This window comes from Trachemys scripta, chromosome 20 (assembly GCF_013100865.1).
Source record: "Trachemys scripta elegans isolate TJP31775 chromosome 20, CAS_Tse_1.0, whole genome shotgun sequence".
NCBI lineage: Eukaryota > Metazoa > Chordata > Testudines > Emydidae > Trachemys > Trachemys scripta.
This window is the reverse complement of record NC_048317.1, coordinates 15,425,462-15,444,801: the sequence shown is the minus strand read 5'-3', so window position 1 is coordinate 15,444,801 and position 19,340 is coordinate 15,425,462. Positions and strand designations below refer to the sequence as shown.

At 46.8% G+C, this 19,340-nt stretch overlaps 1 protein-coding gene across 1 annotated transcript in view; it reads left to right on the top strand.

Annotated features, from left to right (window-relative positions):
* Positions 1 to 16,225, top strand: part of FABP3 (fatty acid binding protein 3) — a 29,311-nt gene extending 13,086 nt beyond the window's left edge. The window contains exons 3-4 of the mRNA XM_034754292.1: positions 15,277 to 15,378; positions 15,958 to 16,225. Of these exons, the coding sequence (XP_034610183.1) occupies positions 15,277 to 15,378; positions 15,958 to 16,011 (156 nt within the window). The 3' untranslated portion in view covers positions 16,012 to 16,225. The remainder of the gene's footprint in view (positions 1 to 15,276; positions 15,379 to 15,957) is intronic.
* Positions 16,226 to 19,340: the final 3,115 nt, after the last annotated feature.

Here is a 19,340-nt window from a genome sequence, read left to right as displayed (position 1 = left end):
GGGAGAGAGAGGAGGAGGAGCCTCTTATGTACCTCTCGAGCACCCCCAGGAGCCTGGACTGATTCACACCAGCTTCTCAGGGAGCTTCCTGTTTCCTGCTGCTTCCCTGAACCCACTTGAGGAGAACAGGCAGTCAACTGAAGTAGTAGGAGCCAGTTAGGCCCTTAAGACGCTGATATCTTCCCTCACTCAGGCCCGGCTACCCGCCTGCTTATTTGTCCCCTTCAATTGAGTGTTGAGAGCCACTATAACTGGCACAGAACAGCAGCCATGAGTGAAAGGAGAAGCGCCCCTGTAGGGCAGCATTCAGAAAAAGAAGGAAAGCAAAGGAAGCGTTTCTATCTAAGCAGGAAGGAGCTCTCCTGAGATACACAGACACAAATGTTCACGCTGAGCCTTCCAGCCCCAGTGAGGATGGGAGTGGTGAGGAGATGCCTGATCTTCCCGTAGTCAGAGTGCAGGTGACCTGGCAGCTACTGCAGCATCCACATCTCCATCTCAAATGGATGTAACCATGCACATTCCTGAAGAAAAGTGTAGATCAGAGAAGAGTGTGGTGGAGGCGCAAGAAACAGCTGCTGTTGAGTTTAGTTCCTTAAGTCTAGATGATCCAGGACTGTGGACCCACTTGAGCAGTAGCCTGAGGGACTTCCTTGTACTGCATGGGCCACAGCAAGCGAAAAACTTCATGTTTCCCAAAGACAATGAAAATAGACATTTCCATCCAACACATTACTAGTGTGAAATCCCCAACGGTGACAAAGTGGAGAGGCCATGGCTTATGTACTCAAAAACCCAGAATGCTGCATACTGTTTTTGTTGCAAACTCTTCCAGTCTAATGTTCCAGACACATTGGGTTCTACAGGAACAAAGGACTGGAAAAATCTAGCTAGAAATCTGATATGCCATGAGAAGGCAGCAAATCACCAGAGAGCATTCCATAAGTGGAAAGAGCTTGAGATCAGACTAAGGTTAAAGGCCACCATAGATGATCAGCATCAAGAGAAGATTGCATCAGAGTCTCTTTACTGGCAAAATGTTCTGAAAAGGCTCATTGGCATTGTGAGAATGCTTGCTACCCAAAACCTAGCACTGCGTGGCACTTCAGATCAGCTGAATGTGCCAAACAATGGAAACTTCCTTAAAATTGTGGAGCTGATGGCTGAGTGTGATGCTGTACTCCAGGAGCATCTAAGAAGAGTCACCACCCAAGAAATGTACACACACCACTACCTTGGAAAAACAATTCAAAATGAGATCAGACAGTTACTGGCAACAAAAGTCAAACAGAAGATTGTGGCAGATCTGAAGTCAGCAAGATATTACTCTGTTATTCTGGACTGCACACCTGACATCAGCCATACGGAACAAATGACTTGAATGGTGCGTTTTGTAACAACAACAGACCCTAGTGAAAATGTCCCTGCAATGGTGACTGTCAGAGAGCATTTTCTAGAATTTATTAACATTGATGATACTACAGGAGCTGGTATGACAAATGTGCTTCTTAAAAAGCTGGAAGATACGGGAGTTGCGATAGCCGACATGAGAGGTTAGGACTATGATAATGGTGCCAACATGAGAGGAAAGAACAGAGGAATGCAGACACAGACCAGAGAGTTAAACCCTCAAGCTTTTTTTATCCCATGCAGTTCATATTCATTGAATGTGGTGGTCAGTGATGCAGCATCAGCTTCTAGTGAGGCTGCTGAATTTTTAAATGTAATTCAAAGCATCTATGTATTTTTCTCTGCATCAACTAATCAATGGCAAATTTTGAAGCAACATCTGGGAACATTCTCTCTGACACTGAAACCACACGATGGGAAAGTTGAGTGGAGGCGATAAAGCCTATCAAACACCAAATGGGATAGCTCAGTGGTTTGAGCATTGGCTTGCTAAGCCCAGGGTTGTGAGCTCAATCCATGAGGGGGCCATTTAGGGAACTGGGGTAAAAACCTGTCTGGGGATTAGTCCTGCTTTGAGCAGGGGGTTGGACTAGATGACCTCCTGAGGTCCCTGCCTGGAAAGCTGACCCTGGAGCAGGAAAGGAACTACATCTCCCAGCATTCCCTTGGCTGCTATCAACCAGGAAAGGAGGGGAAGCTGCCGGGGGCTGTTGAGACCTGATGCACGGAGCGTGCTGTGAATGGGGAGCTGGCTGCTAGAAGGGGGTGGTGCTGTGAATGGGGAACATGTAGGCACAAAGAGTAAAAGACGTCCCCAGACTGGATTAGGAAAGCTAGTGGCCTCGGCTGGCAGCCCCCAAAGAAGGAATTGCGTGGAATGAATGGACAGTGTGTCTCTATCTCAGTGGTTCTCAAAGTGTTGTACTGGTGACCCTTTCACATAGCAAGCCTCTGAATGCGACCCTCCCCCCCCTTATAAATTAAAAACACTTGTTTATATATTCAACACTATTATAAATGCTGGAGGCAAAGCGGGGTTTGGGGTGGAGACTGATAAGTCTATCTGAAGCCTAGCAAGGGTCAGAGTTATGTGGACCCCACCGGGAGAAGTTAAAATGATAAGTAAGGAAGGGAAGGCTCTACTAGAGGACCTGGGCAGCTTTAGATACCAGGCACACAGGAGGATGTGACTCAGTTTCCACTTCTGAGCCAAGGAAGCAGAAATTGGTTTTTCCATTCCAGATTTATCTAACATTCAGAAAGGGAATCTAGCACCTGCCTTCCAGATTTACACCCTCAAAGTTCAGGAGCGCTCAAGTTCAATTTGGCCCACTCTCTGTTACTTCATTTCTCCCAAGTCAAATACTGACCCACTGTAAATTTCTGTAGAAAAAATAGGATAAAATTGAGCAACAAATGTTGACATCTTCCCAATGCTAACTAGGACCAGAATTGCTATTTTCAACCATTGCCGTTTTTTTAGTTTTGTTTCCCTTAAAAACATAAAAAGAAGATGACAAGTTCTCCACAGAAACTAAGATTTCAACAACAGCAAAGGCACTTCAACTTTTCCTCATTATGTGGGACAGTCATACAATATGGATCCAGATATCCTCCAATCACAGAAACTGAAAATTGTTCCACTTTACTGCAGGTCTATAACCATGCAGGAACCAGTCCTGTGTTCTATGCACATCCAACATTCCTACTGAATTCAGAAGTGCCTTGCTTTTGAAACCAGACCACCTGATATTTTCAGACCTTGTAAGCCAAGCACGTTTACATTTAGTAGTGGAGTGAGAGACCTCTCAGAAAAAGTTAGGTGTTGCAGGGGGTATTGATTATTCCACCCCTAGTCTGACAGCCTCTGTGCTGCTGAGGAGGATGAAAGTCTAAGGCTAGGTCTACACTACCCGCCTGAATCGGCATCTAGAAATCGATTTCTCGGGGATCGAATTATCGCGTCTCGCCGGGACGCAACAATCGATCCCTGAATCGACGCGCTTACTCCACCAGCAGAGGTAGGAGTAAGCGCCATTGACGGGGAGCCGCGGAGGTCAATTTTGCCGCCGTCCTCACAGCGGGGTAAGTCGGCTCCGATACGTCGAATTCAGCTACGCTATTTGTGTAGCTGAATTTGCGTATCTTAAATCGACCCCCCCCCCGTAGTGAAGACCTGCCCTAAGGGAAGGAGAACATCCAGCTGGAGCAGAGGGAAACGATCCCATAGTTGGGACCCTCCTTCCAGATGATGATGTGGTTTCCTCTCGCACTGAGGATACCTCTCCGGGGGAGGGAATTCCAGTTATTAGGAAGAGACAGGCATTAGTAATGGATGATTCGATCATTAGAAACATAGATCGCTGGGTTTGCGATGACCAGGAGAACAGTATGGTGACTTGCCTACCTGATGCGAAGGTTGCAGATCTCGAGACATCTACATAGGCTTATGTAGTACTGGGGAGGAGCCGGTGGTTGTGGTACATGTAGGTACCAATGACATAGGGAAGGATAGGAGAAAGGTCCTGGAGGCCAAATTTAGGCTGTGAGGTAAGAGATTGAAGTCCAGGACCTCCATTGTAGCATTCTCTGAAATGCTTCCAGTTCCACGCGCAGGGCCAGTTAGACAGGCAGAACTGCAGGGTTTCAATGCGTAGATGAGATGATGGTATAAGGAGGAGGGGTTTAGATTTATTAGGAACTGGGGAAACTTTTGGGAAAGGGGGTGCCTATACAGGAAGGATGGGCTCCACCTAAACCGAAGTGGAACCAGACTGCTGACGCTTAAAATTAAAAAGGTCATAGAGCAGTTTTTAAATTAAGGGCTGCGGGAAAGCCGACAGGTGCAGAGGAGCATGTAGTTTGGACATCCCTTAGAGGAGGATCTATAAATGGAGATTCCCTATGTCTTAATAAGGAGGAGAGGATGGAAGGTGATAAAATACAGGTAGGATCGGATGAGAAACAGTCAAATGAAAAAAAGTCCCATTCAATTACATCATGTAATGGCAAGCAGCTAAAAAGTGACAGGTTTTTAAAGTGCTTATATACCAATGCTAGGAGTCTAAATAATAAGATGGGTGAACTAGAGCGCCTCGTATTAAATTAGGATATTAATATAACAGGCATCACAGAAACTTGGTGGAATGAGGATAATCAATGGGACACAGTAATACCAGTGTGCAAAATATATTAGAACGACAGAACAAGTCATGCTGGTGGGGGAGTGGCACTATGTGTGAAAGAAAGCGTAGAATCAAAGTAAAAATCGTAAATGAACCAAACTGTACCATAGAATCTCTATGGATAGTAATTCCATGCTTGAATAATAAGAATATAGCAGTAGAGATATATTACAAACCACCTGACCAGGATGGTGATAGTGACTGTGAAATGCTCAGGGAGATTAGAATAAAAAACCCAATAATAATGGGGGGATTTCAACTATCCCCATATTGACTGGGTACATGTCACCTCAGGACGGGATGCAGAGATAAAGTTTCTTGACACCTTAAATGACTGCTGCTTGGAGCAGCTAGTCCTGGAACCCACCAGAGGTGAGGCAATTCTTGATTTAGTCCTAAGTGGAGCACAGGATCAGGTCCAAGAGGTGAATATAGCTGAACCGCTCAGTAATAATGACCATAATATAATTAAATTTAACATCCCTGTGGCAGGGAAAACTCCACAGCAGCCCAGCACTGTAGCATTTAATTTCAGAAAGGGGAACTACACAAAAATGAGGACATTTTTAAACAGACATTAAAACGTACAGCACCAAAAGTAAAATCTCTGCAAGCTGCATGGAAACTTCTTAAAGACATCATAATAGAGGCTCAACTTAAATGTATCCCCCAAATTAAAAAAACATCGTAAGAGAACCAAAAAAGAGCCACCATGACTAAACAACAAAGTAAAAGAAGTAGTGAGAGGCAAAAAAGCATCCTTTAAAAAGTGGAAGTTAAATCCTAGGAGGAAATAGGAAGTAGCATAAATTTTGGCAAATGAAGTGTAAAAATATAATTAGCAAGGCCAAAAAAGAATTTGAAGAACAGCTAGCCAAAGGCTCAAAAAGTAATAGCAAAAACATTTTTAAGTACATGAGAAGCAGGAAGCCAGCTAAATAACCAGTGGGGCCTCAGACAATCAAGATGCTAAAGGCGCACTCAAGGACGATAAGGCCATTGTGGAAAAACTGAATGAATTCTTTGCATCAGTCTTCATGGTTGAGGTTGTTAGGGAGATTCCTAAACGCGGGCCATTCCTTTTAGGTGACAAATCTGAGGAACTGTCCCAGATTGAGGTGTCATCAGAGGAGGTTTTGGAACAAATTGATATACTAAACAGTAATAAGTCACCAGGACCAGATGGTATTCCCCCAAGAGTTCTAAAGGAACTCAAATGTGAAATTGCAGGACTACTAACTGTCGTCTGTATCCTATCATTTAAATCAGCTTCTGTACCAAATGACTGGAGGATAGCTTATGTAACGCTGTGACCAGGGTCCTAGTGGGGAGCCAGCTATGGTCACTCAATTAGGGTGAACTGCAAAGAATGGGGCAGTCAAACTCCAAAAAGCTGGTGGATATTCCAATACTTAGATTCACCAAGCCAGCATAAAACAGCTTCTGTATTACCTTACTGGTTACTCAGAAATCCAAACAACAGTTTCCCTTAAAGTGATCCAGCCTCAGGCCTCCATCCAGGAACCCACGTCAAATATGATGAAAATTTCTGTAAATCTTATTTCATCATATAAAAGAAAAGGTTCTACCAATCCCAGAGGATCGGACACATCACCTCCCAGGTTAATGAATGTTTCAGATCTTACCCAAATACATGCTACAGCCAATTCTTATTAACTGAACTAAATTTATTAAAAAACAAGAAAGAGTCTGGTTAAAGATCAATATACACAAAGACATAAGTTCAATTCATTGAGGTGCAGACTCACAGCAGAGATGGTGAGCTTCGTAGTTGCAAAGAGTGCCTTTAGAATTCATAGGTTATAGTCCAATGTCCAAATCTCACATTCAGGGCGTACCGGCATAACTGGGACCTCAGTCTTGTGACTCAAACTCCCCCTGATGACGCCTAAGCAGATCTGAGATGACAGAATCAGGACCCAAGGATCTTTTATACAATTTCATGTCCTCTTTGACAAGTTGGGAGTTCCTCAGGGAACAAAAGGTAAATAGAATGTCTTTGAAGGAGGTCCATCACTGGTACGTAGCTATACAAATTAACATAAGGCCATTTGCTTGTTCCTCCACCATTCACAGATTATTTGCTATACATTAATACTGAGATATCCCGTGTTTACAAGTCATTTAAATTAGGGTTACCATATTTCAGCACTGAAAAAAGAGGACACTCCATGGGGGCCCTGGCCCTGCCCCAACTCCACCCCTTCCCCACCCTCCGCCCCGCCCCTTCCCCAAAGTCCCTGCCTCAACTCCGCCCCCTCCTCTGAGCACCCCGCATTCCCCCTCCTCCCTCCTGCTCTGATCTTGGTTGGGGGTTGCTAAGTGCTTCCCTGCTCCCCACTCGCCCTGCAGCCTCTGAGACCCCTGCTCCCCACTCGCCCTGCAGCCCCCGCCCCTGCAGCCTCTGAGACCCCTGCACCTCCCGTCCCTGCAGCCTCTGCGCCCCCGCCTGCCCTGCCCCTGCACCCCCAGCCCCTGCAGCCTCTGCGCCCCCGCCTGCCCTGCCCCTGCACCCCCCGCCCTGCACCCCCTGCGCCCCCCTGCCCCTGCAGTCTGTGACCCCTGCTCCCCACTCGCCCTGCAGCCCCTGCCCCTCCTGCCTTGCTCCTCCTCGCCCTGCAGCCTCTGCACCCCCCCCACCTGCCCTGCTCCTCCGCTCACCCAGCAGCCTCTGCCTGGCGGGGGCTTCAGACGTTCAGTGGTGACCGGGGCGACGCGGGTCCCTGCAGCCCTGGCTGCAGCCTCCTTCCTGCTGCCGCCGAGCATGTTCCCCGGCCTGTTGTCCCTGCTGGAAACAGCTTCCGCGGCGCCGGATTCCAAGCTGCATGGGGCAACGGGGCCACAGGAAGGGTCCCCCAGTGGCCGGGGGGTCCCCGCCCGCGAAGGAAGCCCGAGGCCCCCCCCCCCGCCCGAGCTCGCTACAATGTAGTCGGGGCGGCTGGGCTGCGCTGCGGACCCGGCGGATCGTGCTGGGGCCGGGCAGACCCTGGCTTATGCCTCCCTATTTCCCTGGACATGTCCGGCTTTTTGGAAATTCCCCCCGGACAGGGCTTTGAGCACCAAAAAGCCGGACATGTCCAGGGAAATCTGGACGTATGGTAACCCTAACCATCATAGGCTGACAGGCTTCTTCTGTCTGCTCTACAAACAGGAAAGAGTTGGGGAAACATTCCCCTTTAACAGACAAACAGCTTGGGATAGCATTTCCCTTGTCCCACCACACATGACTGTTCACGGACAATTGCTTGGAGATTGGGGTAGCTCCCTTCATGGGCAAGTCATTACCCCTAACAGTCACAGGAGTATTTCCTTCACTGTGACAATTCTCCTCTCTGGTAACAGGTAAGGTGTAGGGATACTCATCTTGCCTTCCCAAACTGCTGATTAGACAAAGCCATCAGCTCAGAAGGCTGCCTCTGCTCATCTAAACTTTCTTTGCCTTCCCCTCCCTTAACAGATAAACTGCTGTTTTCAACAAATAGTGTCTTATTACACTGAGCTACTTTAAGCACATCACTTTTACCTGGGTCAGGCTTACTTTTCCAAGCTTTACTAGCCAACAATTTATCACTCACCAAGAATGCGCCCTTTTCTTCCTGTTAGGGCTTTAACCTGACCATCAACTTTAATCTGCTTTAGAAAAACCTTTTCCCCATAAATGAGCTCTCTTTGTGCTTCATCTAATTCCAGATTTACTTCTGAGATATCAGACAGACATTCAGAAACTTCATTCACGTATGCTTCAACTGCTTCTTTGCACAGACAAACAGCCATCTTCCTCAGACAAACATTTGGAGAAACCCTCCATAGGCAAATCTTTGCCCCTAGTAGACATAGGTTCAGGACCATTTCTTTCCTGTGACTGGTTTATGTCATCAACTTGACTGAACAAAGTTTTAATATCATCCTCAATCAAAAGATCCTTAGGCAATAACTTCCTTCCACCAGCTATAACTTCATGTTTAACACCATTCCAGTCAAGATGGATTCTGGCTAAAGGCACACGTACAGTAAACTCATAGAGGATTACAAAATTCACACACTTATTTGATAACTAATCTTCCTCTTTGACAAGATCTGCTTTAACAAGAGTGATGTTAGAAGCTGTAATTTGCCCTAAACAGCTTTTCCCATTGACTTTTACATTCTCTGCACAAGTTATGGGGTTACCTTCACCTGAGCTCACAGTAAAAACATTTACATGAAAGGTGGCAGTGTTGGGGTACATTTGGTTACACACAGACAACTGCTTAGAGTCAAACAACATACCAACATTGTTACAAACTGGATAGATTTTATCCCCATCTTTGCTGTTGAGAGGAGCTGGCTTTTCAGGATTATACAATTCCTGTTGTTCCTTTATTCTTTTGCGTTTGAGCTTAAGTCTGTCCACTTCTGCCTTAGCTTCTAGTTCCTGCAATCGAATATCCGCCATTCTTTGTTCATGTTCAAAACACAGGTGTTCTCTTTCAGTAGCTTCTCCTTCCGAACAGCTTCTCCTTCCATAGCAGCTATTTTTAGCTTTTGTACAAGTTCTAGCTGCTGGTTTCCCCCTGCAAGCACTTTCGCTGGGTCTGCTTCCTTATTACTGGCAATTAACAGATTTTTCAATTCCTGATCTGGGGCCTTTTTCTTAAAAGACAACCCCCTCTGTGAGCACAATTCTTCCAGGCTTTTTCTGCCAGGATCTCGATCATGGGTCACTCACTGTAACTGATTTTTACTCTTAAGCTCTCCAATATCAAAATTAAATTTTGACAAGCGTGTAGTTCTGATCCAAAAACCCGATTAACCCATGGCAATGGGTATCCAAGCGTAACTATGCCACTGTGACCAGGGTCCTAGTGGGGAGCCAGCTACAGTCACTCAATTAGGGTGAACTGAAAAGAATGGGGCAGCCAAACCCCAAAAAGCTGGTGTATATTCCAATACTTCGATTCACCAAGCCAGCATAAAACAGCTTCTTTATTACCTCACTGGTTACTCAGAAGTCCAAACAACAGTTTCCCTTAAAGCAGTGGTTCTCAAACTGGGGGGCGGGACCCCTCAGGGCGTCACAAAGTTATTACATGGGGGGTCGCGAGCTGTCAGCCTTCACCCCAAACCCCACTTTGCCTCCAGCATTTATAATGGTGTTAAATATATTAAAAAGTGTTTTTAATTTATAAGGGGGGGTCGCACTCAGAAGCTTGCTATGTGAAAGGGGTCACCAGTAAAAAAGTTTGAGAATCACTGCCTTAAAGTGATCCAGCCTCAGGCCTCCATCCAGGTACCCACGTCAAATATGATGAAAATTTCTGTAAATCTTATTTCATCATATAAAAGAAAAGGTTCTACTAATCCCAGAGGATCAGACACATCACCTCCCAGGTTAATGAATGTTTCAGATCTTACCCAAATACATGCTACAGCCAATTCTTATTAACTGAACTAAATTTATTAAAAAAAAAAAAAAAAAAAAAAAAAAAGAGAGTCTGGTTAAAAGATCAATATACACAAAGACATGAGTTCAATTCATTGAGGTGCAGATTCACACCAGAGATGGTGAGCTTCGTAGTTGCAAAGAGTGCCTTTGGAATTCAGTTAATAGGTTATAGTCCAATGTCCAAATATCACATTCAGGGTGGACCAGCATAACTGGTACCTTAGTCTTGTGACTCAAACTTCCCCTGATGAAGCCTAAGCAGATCTGAGATGACAGAATCAGGACCCAAGGATCTTTTATACAATTCATGTCTTTTGACAAGTTGCGAGTTCCTCGCGGAACAAAAGGTAATTAGGATGACTTTGAAGGAAGTCCATCATCGGTACTTAGCTATAGAATTAACATAAGGCAATTTGCTTGTTCCTCCACCATTCACAGATTATTTGCTATCCATTTCAAAGAGAGATGAATACCGAGGTATCCCGTGTTTACAATTCATTTAAATGCTAGGATCTTCCTTTGACCTCTGAATTATTAGAATAGGGCATAGACAGGGACTGTTGATTACATGGTTGACCCTACTCATACATATGTAAATATACAAAACCATAAACATTATCTCCCCACATGTCTTCTGTGGGTTATTTATTTTGCAGGATGCTTAACCCATGCATCTCAGATGCCAATTTTTAAAAAGGGCTCCAGAGGAGACACCGGCAATTACAGACCGGTAAGCGTGATTTCAATACTGGGCAAACTGGTTGAAACTATAGTAAAGAACAAAATTGTCAGACACATAGATGAACATAATTTGTTGAGGAAGAATCAAGGTGGTTTTTGTAAAGGGAAATCATGCCTCACCGATCTACTAGAATTCTTGAGGTGGTCAGCAAGTATGTGGACAAGGGGGATCCAGTGGATATGGTGTATTTAGATTTTCAGAAAGCCTTTGACAAGGTCTCTCACCGAAGGCTCTTAAGCAAAGTAAGCTGTCATGGAATAAGAGGGCAGTCCTCTTATGGATTGGTAACTGGTTAAAAGGTAGGAAACAAAGGGTAGGAATAAATTATCAGTTTTCAGAATGGAGAGGTAAATAGTGGTGTCCCCCAGGGGTCTGTACTGGGACCAGTCCTATTTAACATATTCATAAATGATCTGGAAAAAGGGGTATACAGTGAGGTGGCAAAATTTGCTGAAGGTACAAAACTACTCAAGATAGTTAAGTCCCAGGCAGACTGCGAAGAGCTACAAAAGGATCTCTCAAAACTGGGTGACTGGGCAATAAAACAGCAGATGAAATTCAATATTGATAAATGCAACATAATGTACATTGGAAAACATAATCCCAACTATACATATAAAATGATGGGGTCTAAATTAGCTGTTACCACTCAAGAAAGATCTTGGTATCATTGTGGATAGTTCTCTGAAAACATCCACTCAATGTGCAGCGGCAGTCAAAAAAGTGAACAGAATGTTGGGAATCATTAAGAAAGGGATACATAAGGAGGCAGAAAATATCATATTGCTGCTATATAAATCCATGGTACGCCTCACCTTGAATACTGCGTGCAGATGTGGTTGCCCCATCTCAAAAAAGATATATTGGACTTGGAAAAGGTTCAGAAAAGGGCAACAAAAATTATTAGAGGTATGGAACGGCTGCCGTATGAGGAGAGATTAATAAGACTGGAACTTTTCAGCTTGGAAAAGAGACGACTAAGGAGGGATATGATACAGGTCTATAAAATCATGACTGGTGTGGAGAAAGTGAATAAAGAAATGTTATTTACTCTCTTTCTCATAACACAAGAACTAGGGCCACCAAATAAAATTAATAGGCAACAGGTTTAAAACAAACAAAAGGAAGTATTTTTCACACAACACAGTCAACCTGTGGAACTCCTTGCCAGAGGATGTTGTGAAGGCCAAGACTATAACAAGGTTCAAAAAAGAACTAGATAAATTCATGGAGGATAGGTCCATGAATGGCTATTAGCCAGGATGGACAGGGATGGTGTCCTTAGCCTCTGTTTGTCAGAAGCTGGAAATGGATGGCAGGGGCTGGATCACTTGTTGATTACCTGTTCTGTTCATTCCCTTGGGGGCACCTGGCATTGGCCACTGTCGGAAGACAGGATACTGGGTTAGATGGATCTTTGGTCGGACCCAGTATGGCCATTCTTATGTTCTTATGACAAAGGATCTGTGCTGAGCAGTGGTAAGAAGCTCAGGGCTTGGAAGGGGAGAGTCGGCTAGGAATGGAATCGATCATCAGGGACAAGCATTTAGGGGGCTGAGGAGAGCGATTAAGGAAAGCCCCAGTTCTGGGCAGGTGCTGCTGTCTGGAAGGGTTTGCACCAGCGGGAGATGGGGATTGGGTGGGACAGTCCAAGGGGCAAACAGAGGATAGCATTTGGGGAAGGGATTTCCCTAATGATGAGATCTGCAAGGCTGGGGACTCATTTCCTGGGGGTTGGGAGAGGGATGGCAGGGGAATGATGCTGCTTTCACTGCGATCAGGAGTGGGCTGACCAGATCTCTGCCATCTCTAGGTCCTAGGATCTGTAAAGCTTCCCTGAAAAGTGCTGTGAAACATCACACAGAGGCCCCCTGTCCCACCCAGCTGCTGCACCATTCCTCTCCCTTGCCTTTGTGGAGCCTTCTACCCTCTGCCCTGTGCTCCCACCTTGGGAGAGGGCAAGTCTTATATCCCCCAGGTGCCTGCCACCTGGAGCGCCACAAGGTTAGGAGGCCACCTTCTCTAGTGGGAACATGCCTGCAGCTAGTGGGTGGCCCAGACCAGGGAAGGGAGCAGTGGGGCAGGATCACCAGAGAGAAGGGGCTTGATGGGGGCCTCAGATTTAAGGATTGGCAGCCGGGAGCCATGGAACAATCTTGGGGGCTCAGCAAGGAGTTTAGAGAGCCCCAGAGGTGCCTCCCAGAACATCCCAGGAGCGTGGCTGGGGGTAGCCGCATCCTACTGAGATGGGGTTCCTGGAGCTGAGTACTCCCTAAGCATTGGGGTGCTGGAAAGCAGGAGCTGAGTCCTGCAGCCCGAGCCCATCCCTGCAGGCATGGAAGAGGAAAGTTTTTCTTGCAAACACGTGCAGAAGGGGGCAGAGTGACACCGGGACAGCAGCAGGAGGGGGATTTGCAGCCCGTCTCCAAAGGGCAGGAGGCTCTCTGGCCTGAGATGGACCTGGCTTGGCCTCACACCACCTGATTGCACAGGGGTTCCCTGGCTGTTTGGACAAGAGAATGGTCACGCTGACCTTAGCCATGGCCAGGCCTGGCTGTTAGGTCAACGTCAACACAAGATGCTGTGTAAACACAGCCTTGCAGGCAGGGGCAGGTGGAGGGAACAATCAGGCTTTAATTACACTGCTCAGAAACCCAGCCGAGACACTGTGACCCGAGCCCCCCCGCCCGTCCATCAGCAGCTCGTCGGGAGATGAAATTCAGCCTCTACGGCTCCTGTTCCCAAGGCAAAACTGGCTCATCTGGGCAACCAGCTCAGCACTGATTAAATAAAGAGGCCTCCCGGATTTGATCCTCTCTGAACAGCCCAAGCAGCTCTGAGGAGGCGGTGAAGCACACAGAGATAACGAAGCCATGGCCACTCACACACCAATGCCACAGCTATCACCAGGACCATCAGTCCTTGGGGCCTGAGCTAAGGGTGAGCGTTATTAGCAGGCTGTTCTAGACGCTGAGTGTAAAGAATAGCGAAACCTTTGCTCATTGGCCCCAGTGGACCTCTGAGTCATCCGCCTGCACCCCCTCCCTCCCACCCACACCAGGGAGGTGAAGAGCTGCCTGTCTGACTCATCCTGGGAGTCAGAGCAGGGGGGAGGTCACTCAAGCACCAACTCTATTATAAGAGACAGACTGGCTCCCTGAGGGCGGGCTAGCAACCAAGGCTGAAAAGCCCTGGGATTAGGTGTTTCAGGACAGGGTTTGCATTTGTAATTGAAGTCTTGCCTTGGGGCTTTGTCAGGTTAGAGTGAAGGCCACACCAGGGGAGGGCAGGTTTGGACAATCCCCTGCTCACTGTGGGAGCGGCAGTAGAACTGCACCTTTTCCCATCAGCCACGGTGAACAGACACACCTGTCTTCCAAACCCCACCCAACTTCTGCTCTGGTCTCCAGCAGTTTGGACTCCCCCTTCCTTATCCAAACCAATGTGGCCACCCCCAAATTCTCACATAACAACAGCAGCACCCCCCACCGGATCTCCTGAGTGTTTATTTCCCCTGGACATTAATCAGCCCCTTCAATTTAAGGTTGAGGTGAGAGAACCCCCAGATGGGACTAAAGGGTAGGAAAGACTCCCTCCTCCTCCTCCTCCCTTTTTTGGCATTAACTCACCAAGGAAATTCATGTCAAGCTGCACTATTAAACTCAGGGTCAGTTCTAGGGTCCCATGATTGGGGGAGGGGGGGCAGTATTTTGAGGCCCCTGGCCATCACTATTTAAAAAACAACTTACCTTCCAGAAGTCCAGGGGCTGGTGAAACTCCTGAAAAATCTTGGATTTTAAGAGTTTACAAATAAAATTTAGCTCCGGTGTCAATATTTTGCTGTGATTTCAAATGTATATAAAGGATGAAAACTCTCCCATCTGCCACTGTTCACTGAACAACTTGGTTCATATTTTAGCCTCTCTCACAATTTAGGACCCTTTGATGATCTTTTTTTGGGGAGGTGGGGGTGGGATGACCCCTTTGCTCCCCAGTCGCTCCAGGCCTGATTAAAATCTCTCTCTTTGCCACCATGACTGTCCCTGTAAACTAATTCTAGCAGCTGGGAGGGCAGGGTCCATTCTCTCTGCAGCCACCAAGAAACTTCTTTTGTACAAGCCACCAAAATACAGCTGCTGGGATGGCCGGGCGAATGCCCTGCCCTACTCTAGCTGCAGCAATGAACAGCCAAGCATCGGTGAGATCTAAAAATCCCCACCTCCAGCCCTGACTTAATTCTGATGGCTCTTTCTGCAGTGACACCACCCTGCCTGCACCGCTTCCTTGGTGTTACAGTTCCCAGGCATTCACCCCTTTGAGAGACATGAAAGGTCCTGCTGACCGGATTCAAGGGCAAATCCTTGGGGAGGTGCGAGCAGAGACACTGCGTGTGCCTGAACCTTAAGCCCACGAAGGATCTATCTGATTACCCCATTTTAAACCACTCGTGCTGCTCCTATGCTATGCCCTTTGATCTCTCTCTCCCCCTGCAGTCTCTCGTGACGCTGGATGGAGGAAAACTTATCCATGTGCAGAAATGGGATGGAAAGGAGACGACGTTAGTCCGAGAACTGGAGGATGGGAAGTTAATTCTGGTAAGAGGGCAAAAGTATTCCTAGGATCTGCTAACGGCACCTGCCTTTCCATCACTCAAGATATTGCCAATCAGTAGGTGGCATCGGATAAACGTAGGGGTTGTTTACAGCGGTAAGTTGTAACTGCTTTAACTAGCCCTGTTAAAGCACTACAAAGCCCCTTGTGTGGAAGAAGCGACATCAGTATAAAGGTGCATATTCCCTTACAGGAAAGAGAAATAGCTATACTGGTAATAAGGTACATTTATACCAGCATATATCAGGGTGGTACCGATATAAATATACACTCTGAATCCACAGTTAAACCAGTCCAACCAGTGTAGACCAGGCCTTGGACGGGTTAGAAGAACCAGAAAAGCTGGCTAAATATCTGTCCTACAGGGATAGCTTAAAAGCGGAGAGAGACGCTAGGGGCAGATCTCAAGAACTATTAATTCCCAGAAATCCAGTCAAATCTTGCCCTCCCCTGCGGTGAATGCCTGACAGAACCTGCTGGGGGGAAAGTCAGCTGGGAAGCTCCTGGCGAGGGACTGACCCCAAATCCTCCTCTAACCTCCCTTGTTTTGTTTCTGATTCCAGACTCTCACCCTGGGCACTGTTATCTGCACTCGCACCTATGAAAAGGCAACATAGACACCAGCTCTCTGCTGATCACCTGGTGCTGAACTCACTGAATTGCCTATTTCCCCCCCACGTTTTGTATTCAATTTAATATGTGAGCATGGAGCCAGTGCAGGCGAGCCCTCCCCTTCTGCCCGCGACTCTGCTTTCTGTGGTACTGTGGTTTGTTTTTTTTTAAATCTTGTAAGACCCCATGTGGAAAATAATAAACCAAAGTTGTTTCAGATTGGTGTCTGGCTTGCTCTGGGAAAGGCTCACAAGCCGTCTCCATACCAGGACTAATTTTCAGCACCTCTAGTTATGGGCCTCACTCTGCTCTGGGCCAGCTGGGTGGGTGGGCACGGGGTGGGGTCTGCTTAGGTAATACTGCAGGCTTTGGACTTGCAGAGACCAACAAACCCTGGCAAGGAAGTCAGAGCAGCTTAATACAGCCTTCGCTTCCAGGCTCGCTGGGCAGCCAGGGCGGAACAAATGTGTTTTCAAAAATTCTAGATTTTTCCTGGGAGGGAAAGGCTGTTTTCTAGCCAGCTTCAGTTGTACCCTGCTCAGAGCAGGTCAAACCAGCCTGATGGTTAAAATGTCAGTAGCCCCTGCTGGCCTCTCTACTAGCGCTCCCACCAGTGGAAAAATAACAGGATAGGAGAGAGACATACGGCCTCAGTACACCTACTCCACAACACTCTAGTCACTGAGCGACCAAACACTGTTTAATCTTGGATCAGTCCCTCCACCATCTTCTTTCAATCCCCCTCCAGTTTGCCAATTAGCTGAGCAGCAGCTGGGTCTCTTAGGATCACACGCTAGCTGCTAGATTCAAGGGTCCGCAAAAACAAAGGGATGCTGCTACTCGCCTGGCTACAGCTCCACAAGTCTCTCCAGCTCCCTCCCCATTCCAGCTCCATGAGTCGTCTCTGCTCACATTTTGCATTACACTCCCTCTGGTGGCCTTGGCCCCAGGCAGAACTGCAGCTAAGGAAGGAGAAAAACATTTTCCCAGGGCTGACTTACCTTTAAGCAGCCTGTTCAGGCAACACACATTTCTACTACTCTGGGGAAAGTTGGATCCAAATGCAGACATAACAGGCACTGTTCCTGTTTGTTTTGTAACCAGGCAGCTCCAAGGATGCCACTGTGGTTTAAAAAGACAGTGTTCCACCACGATTACTACAGAGAAAAGCAAGGTGAAATTGCAATTCGAGCCTGCCCCCAAGTTTAGTATGAAGACCCCACAATCACACGGCCTTCAAACGTCTCTCTTCACTCCAACCACACAGGACCCACTTCAAGATTTCATTGTTAGTGGTCCCCCTGCAATGGATTAGTATCTGCCGTGAAAGCACGGGTCACAATCAAGCCTGGTTTTCTCAGGGCTCTTATATTTTTCGCACCAGCAATTCTACTAGGAGTGGTTGTTCAGAGTATAATTTTTATACACACACACATCATTCCACATAACAAATGTGTCCTTACAGCACAAATTCAGCAGAGAATGCTGCTGTGTGGCATACGCATGACCCTGCCCACATGAGTAGAATGGAAGCTGGGAAATCAAGGTTAGGAAACAGGGATGCTCAGCTAGATCTGTCACACTGAGGTTTGGGAAATGAGTTTTCGATAACCCCGGAGTCCATCATGCTTTGGGATTTTTCAAAGAAGAGTCTGATTTTGAACTGAACCCATATCCCCTCCAGCAGGTGAGGCATATCACACCACGCCACCAGTGCTTGAAGACCTTACAAGTGGGAGAAATATTTTGGTCTTCCCTGACTTCGCTGAAGAACACGTGGAATGACAGTTCTCGCCAGCCTGCCCTTTTAATCTAGAGCTGAATTCTTAAGCCCTGTCTACCTTGAGGAAATTCAGTCTGGTGTAGTGAATGCACTAAAATGAATGTTGTAGTAGGGGCTAGGGGCCTGGTCAGGGATCAGGGTCCCCATTGTACTCTGCATTGTACAAACAAAAGGTTTTGCAGGGTTTCCACTCACGTAGCTTACTTCAGTACATTACTGGTTTAGCTGTACTGGTGGAAGCCCTGCTTTGCATCAGCTCAGTGCAGTCACATTTGAGTTGGCATATCCTTTTACACTGCAGTGAATTTCCACAATGCACCCCGGGCTTTCCCAGAGAGATTTGCTCCCTAGTGAGTTAAATAGGTGTAGCAGAGTTTGAATGAGAGTAAGAATCACTTATCTTCTCAATTAGGAACCACCCTTCTTGTCAGTGATGTCATTCTCTGGCCCATGTCACGCAGGAGGTTAGACTAGATGATCATAATGTTTTCTGACTTGGACCCTTCTAGTTCTTCAGTTGTCAAGAGAGACTTTCAGACTCGCTCTCTCTCTGTACATCAGACGAGCAAGGCAATACAAAGCCAGGTTTCCCCTTGTCAGTCCCCTTGAAGTTGACCAGTCTGAGGCAGGTTTATGAGAAAGCTGCAGCATTTTAACTAAAGGTGGTATTAGAAACAGAAGCAAACCCCCTGTGGGGACAACCCTTAGTTCAGTTTAACGGTTGTCTATTGAGGTTTATCTTACACTGATTTGAAACAGGTTTCAACTACTCTGAAATAAGCCACCCGTAAGCGAGTGCAACTTGTGTATTTAGACAAGGCCTTTGTTTTGCTGCCCCAGACAAAGGACTATAGCTACACTAGGAGCACTTTACTGGTCTAGGAACAGTGTTACATTAGATCAGCAAAGAGCTCCTAGCGTGGACACAACTATACTGGCGAAGCTTTTCCTGGTATGGTATGGCAAGGCCACCCACCCCCACCTCCACAAGGGAGGCAAGCGATAGCGGGTAAACCTGAGGCTTTGCTGGTATAACTGTGGCACAGCTCTGTCAGTCAAAAATCACCCCCAACTGACATAGGTGTGTGCGCCAGCAGAGTCTGCAGTGCAGACGCACCCAAAACCACCAATCAGAACAGCATCGGAAGAACGTAATTTAGCATTTCAGAGGTTTATTTTTCATCATTTACACAGCTAGCAATATTGACAAAGCTAATGTTTACCTTGAGTGTCTCCATAACATAATTTAGCTGATTTGTTACCAACCCTCTGCCACTGCTAACAGGCAGAATGGACAAGATTGAGGGGTTGTCTACACACAAAAGTTGTTAGTTAAAGCAATACAATCCCCTAGAGTGGATGTACTTTCGTATGAAGATGACTTATACTGGTACAGCCATTCCCATATGACAGGGGAATAAGCTGTATCAGTATAAGGACCAGAGGCACCAACTTTGTGATTCCCTAGGAGTGCTGGATCCGCACTCTGCCCCAGGCCCTGCCCCCAACTCCATCCTGCCTCTTCCCACCCTCTCTCCCCAGCGCCTCCCG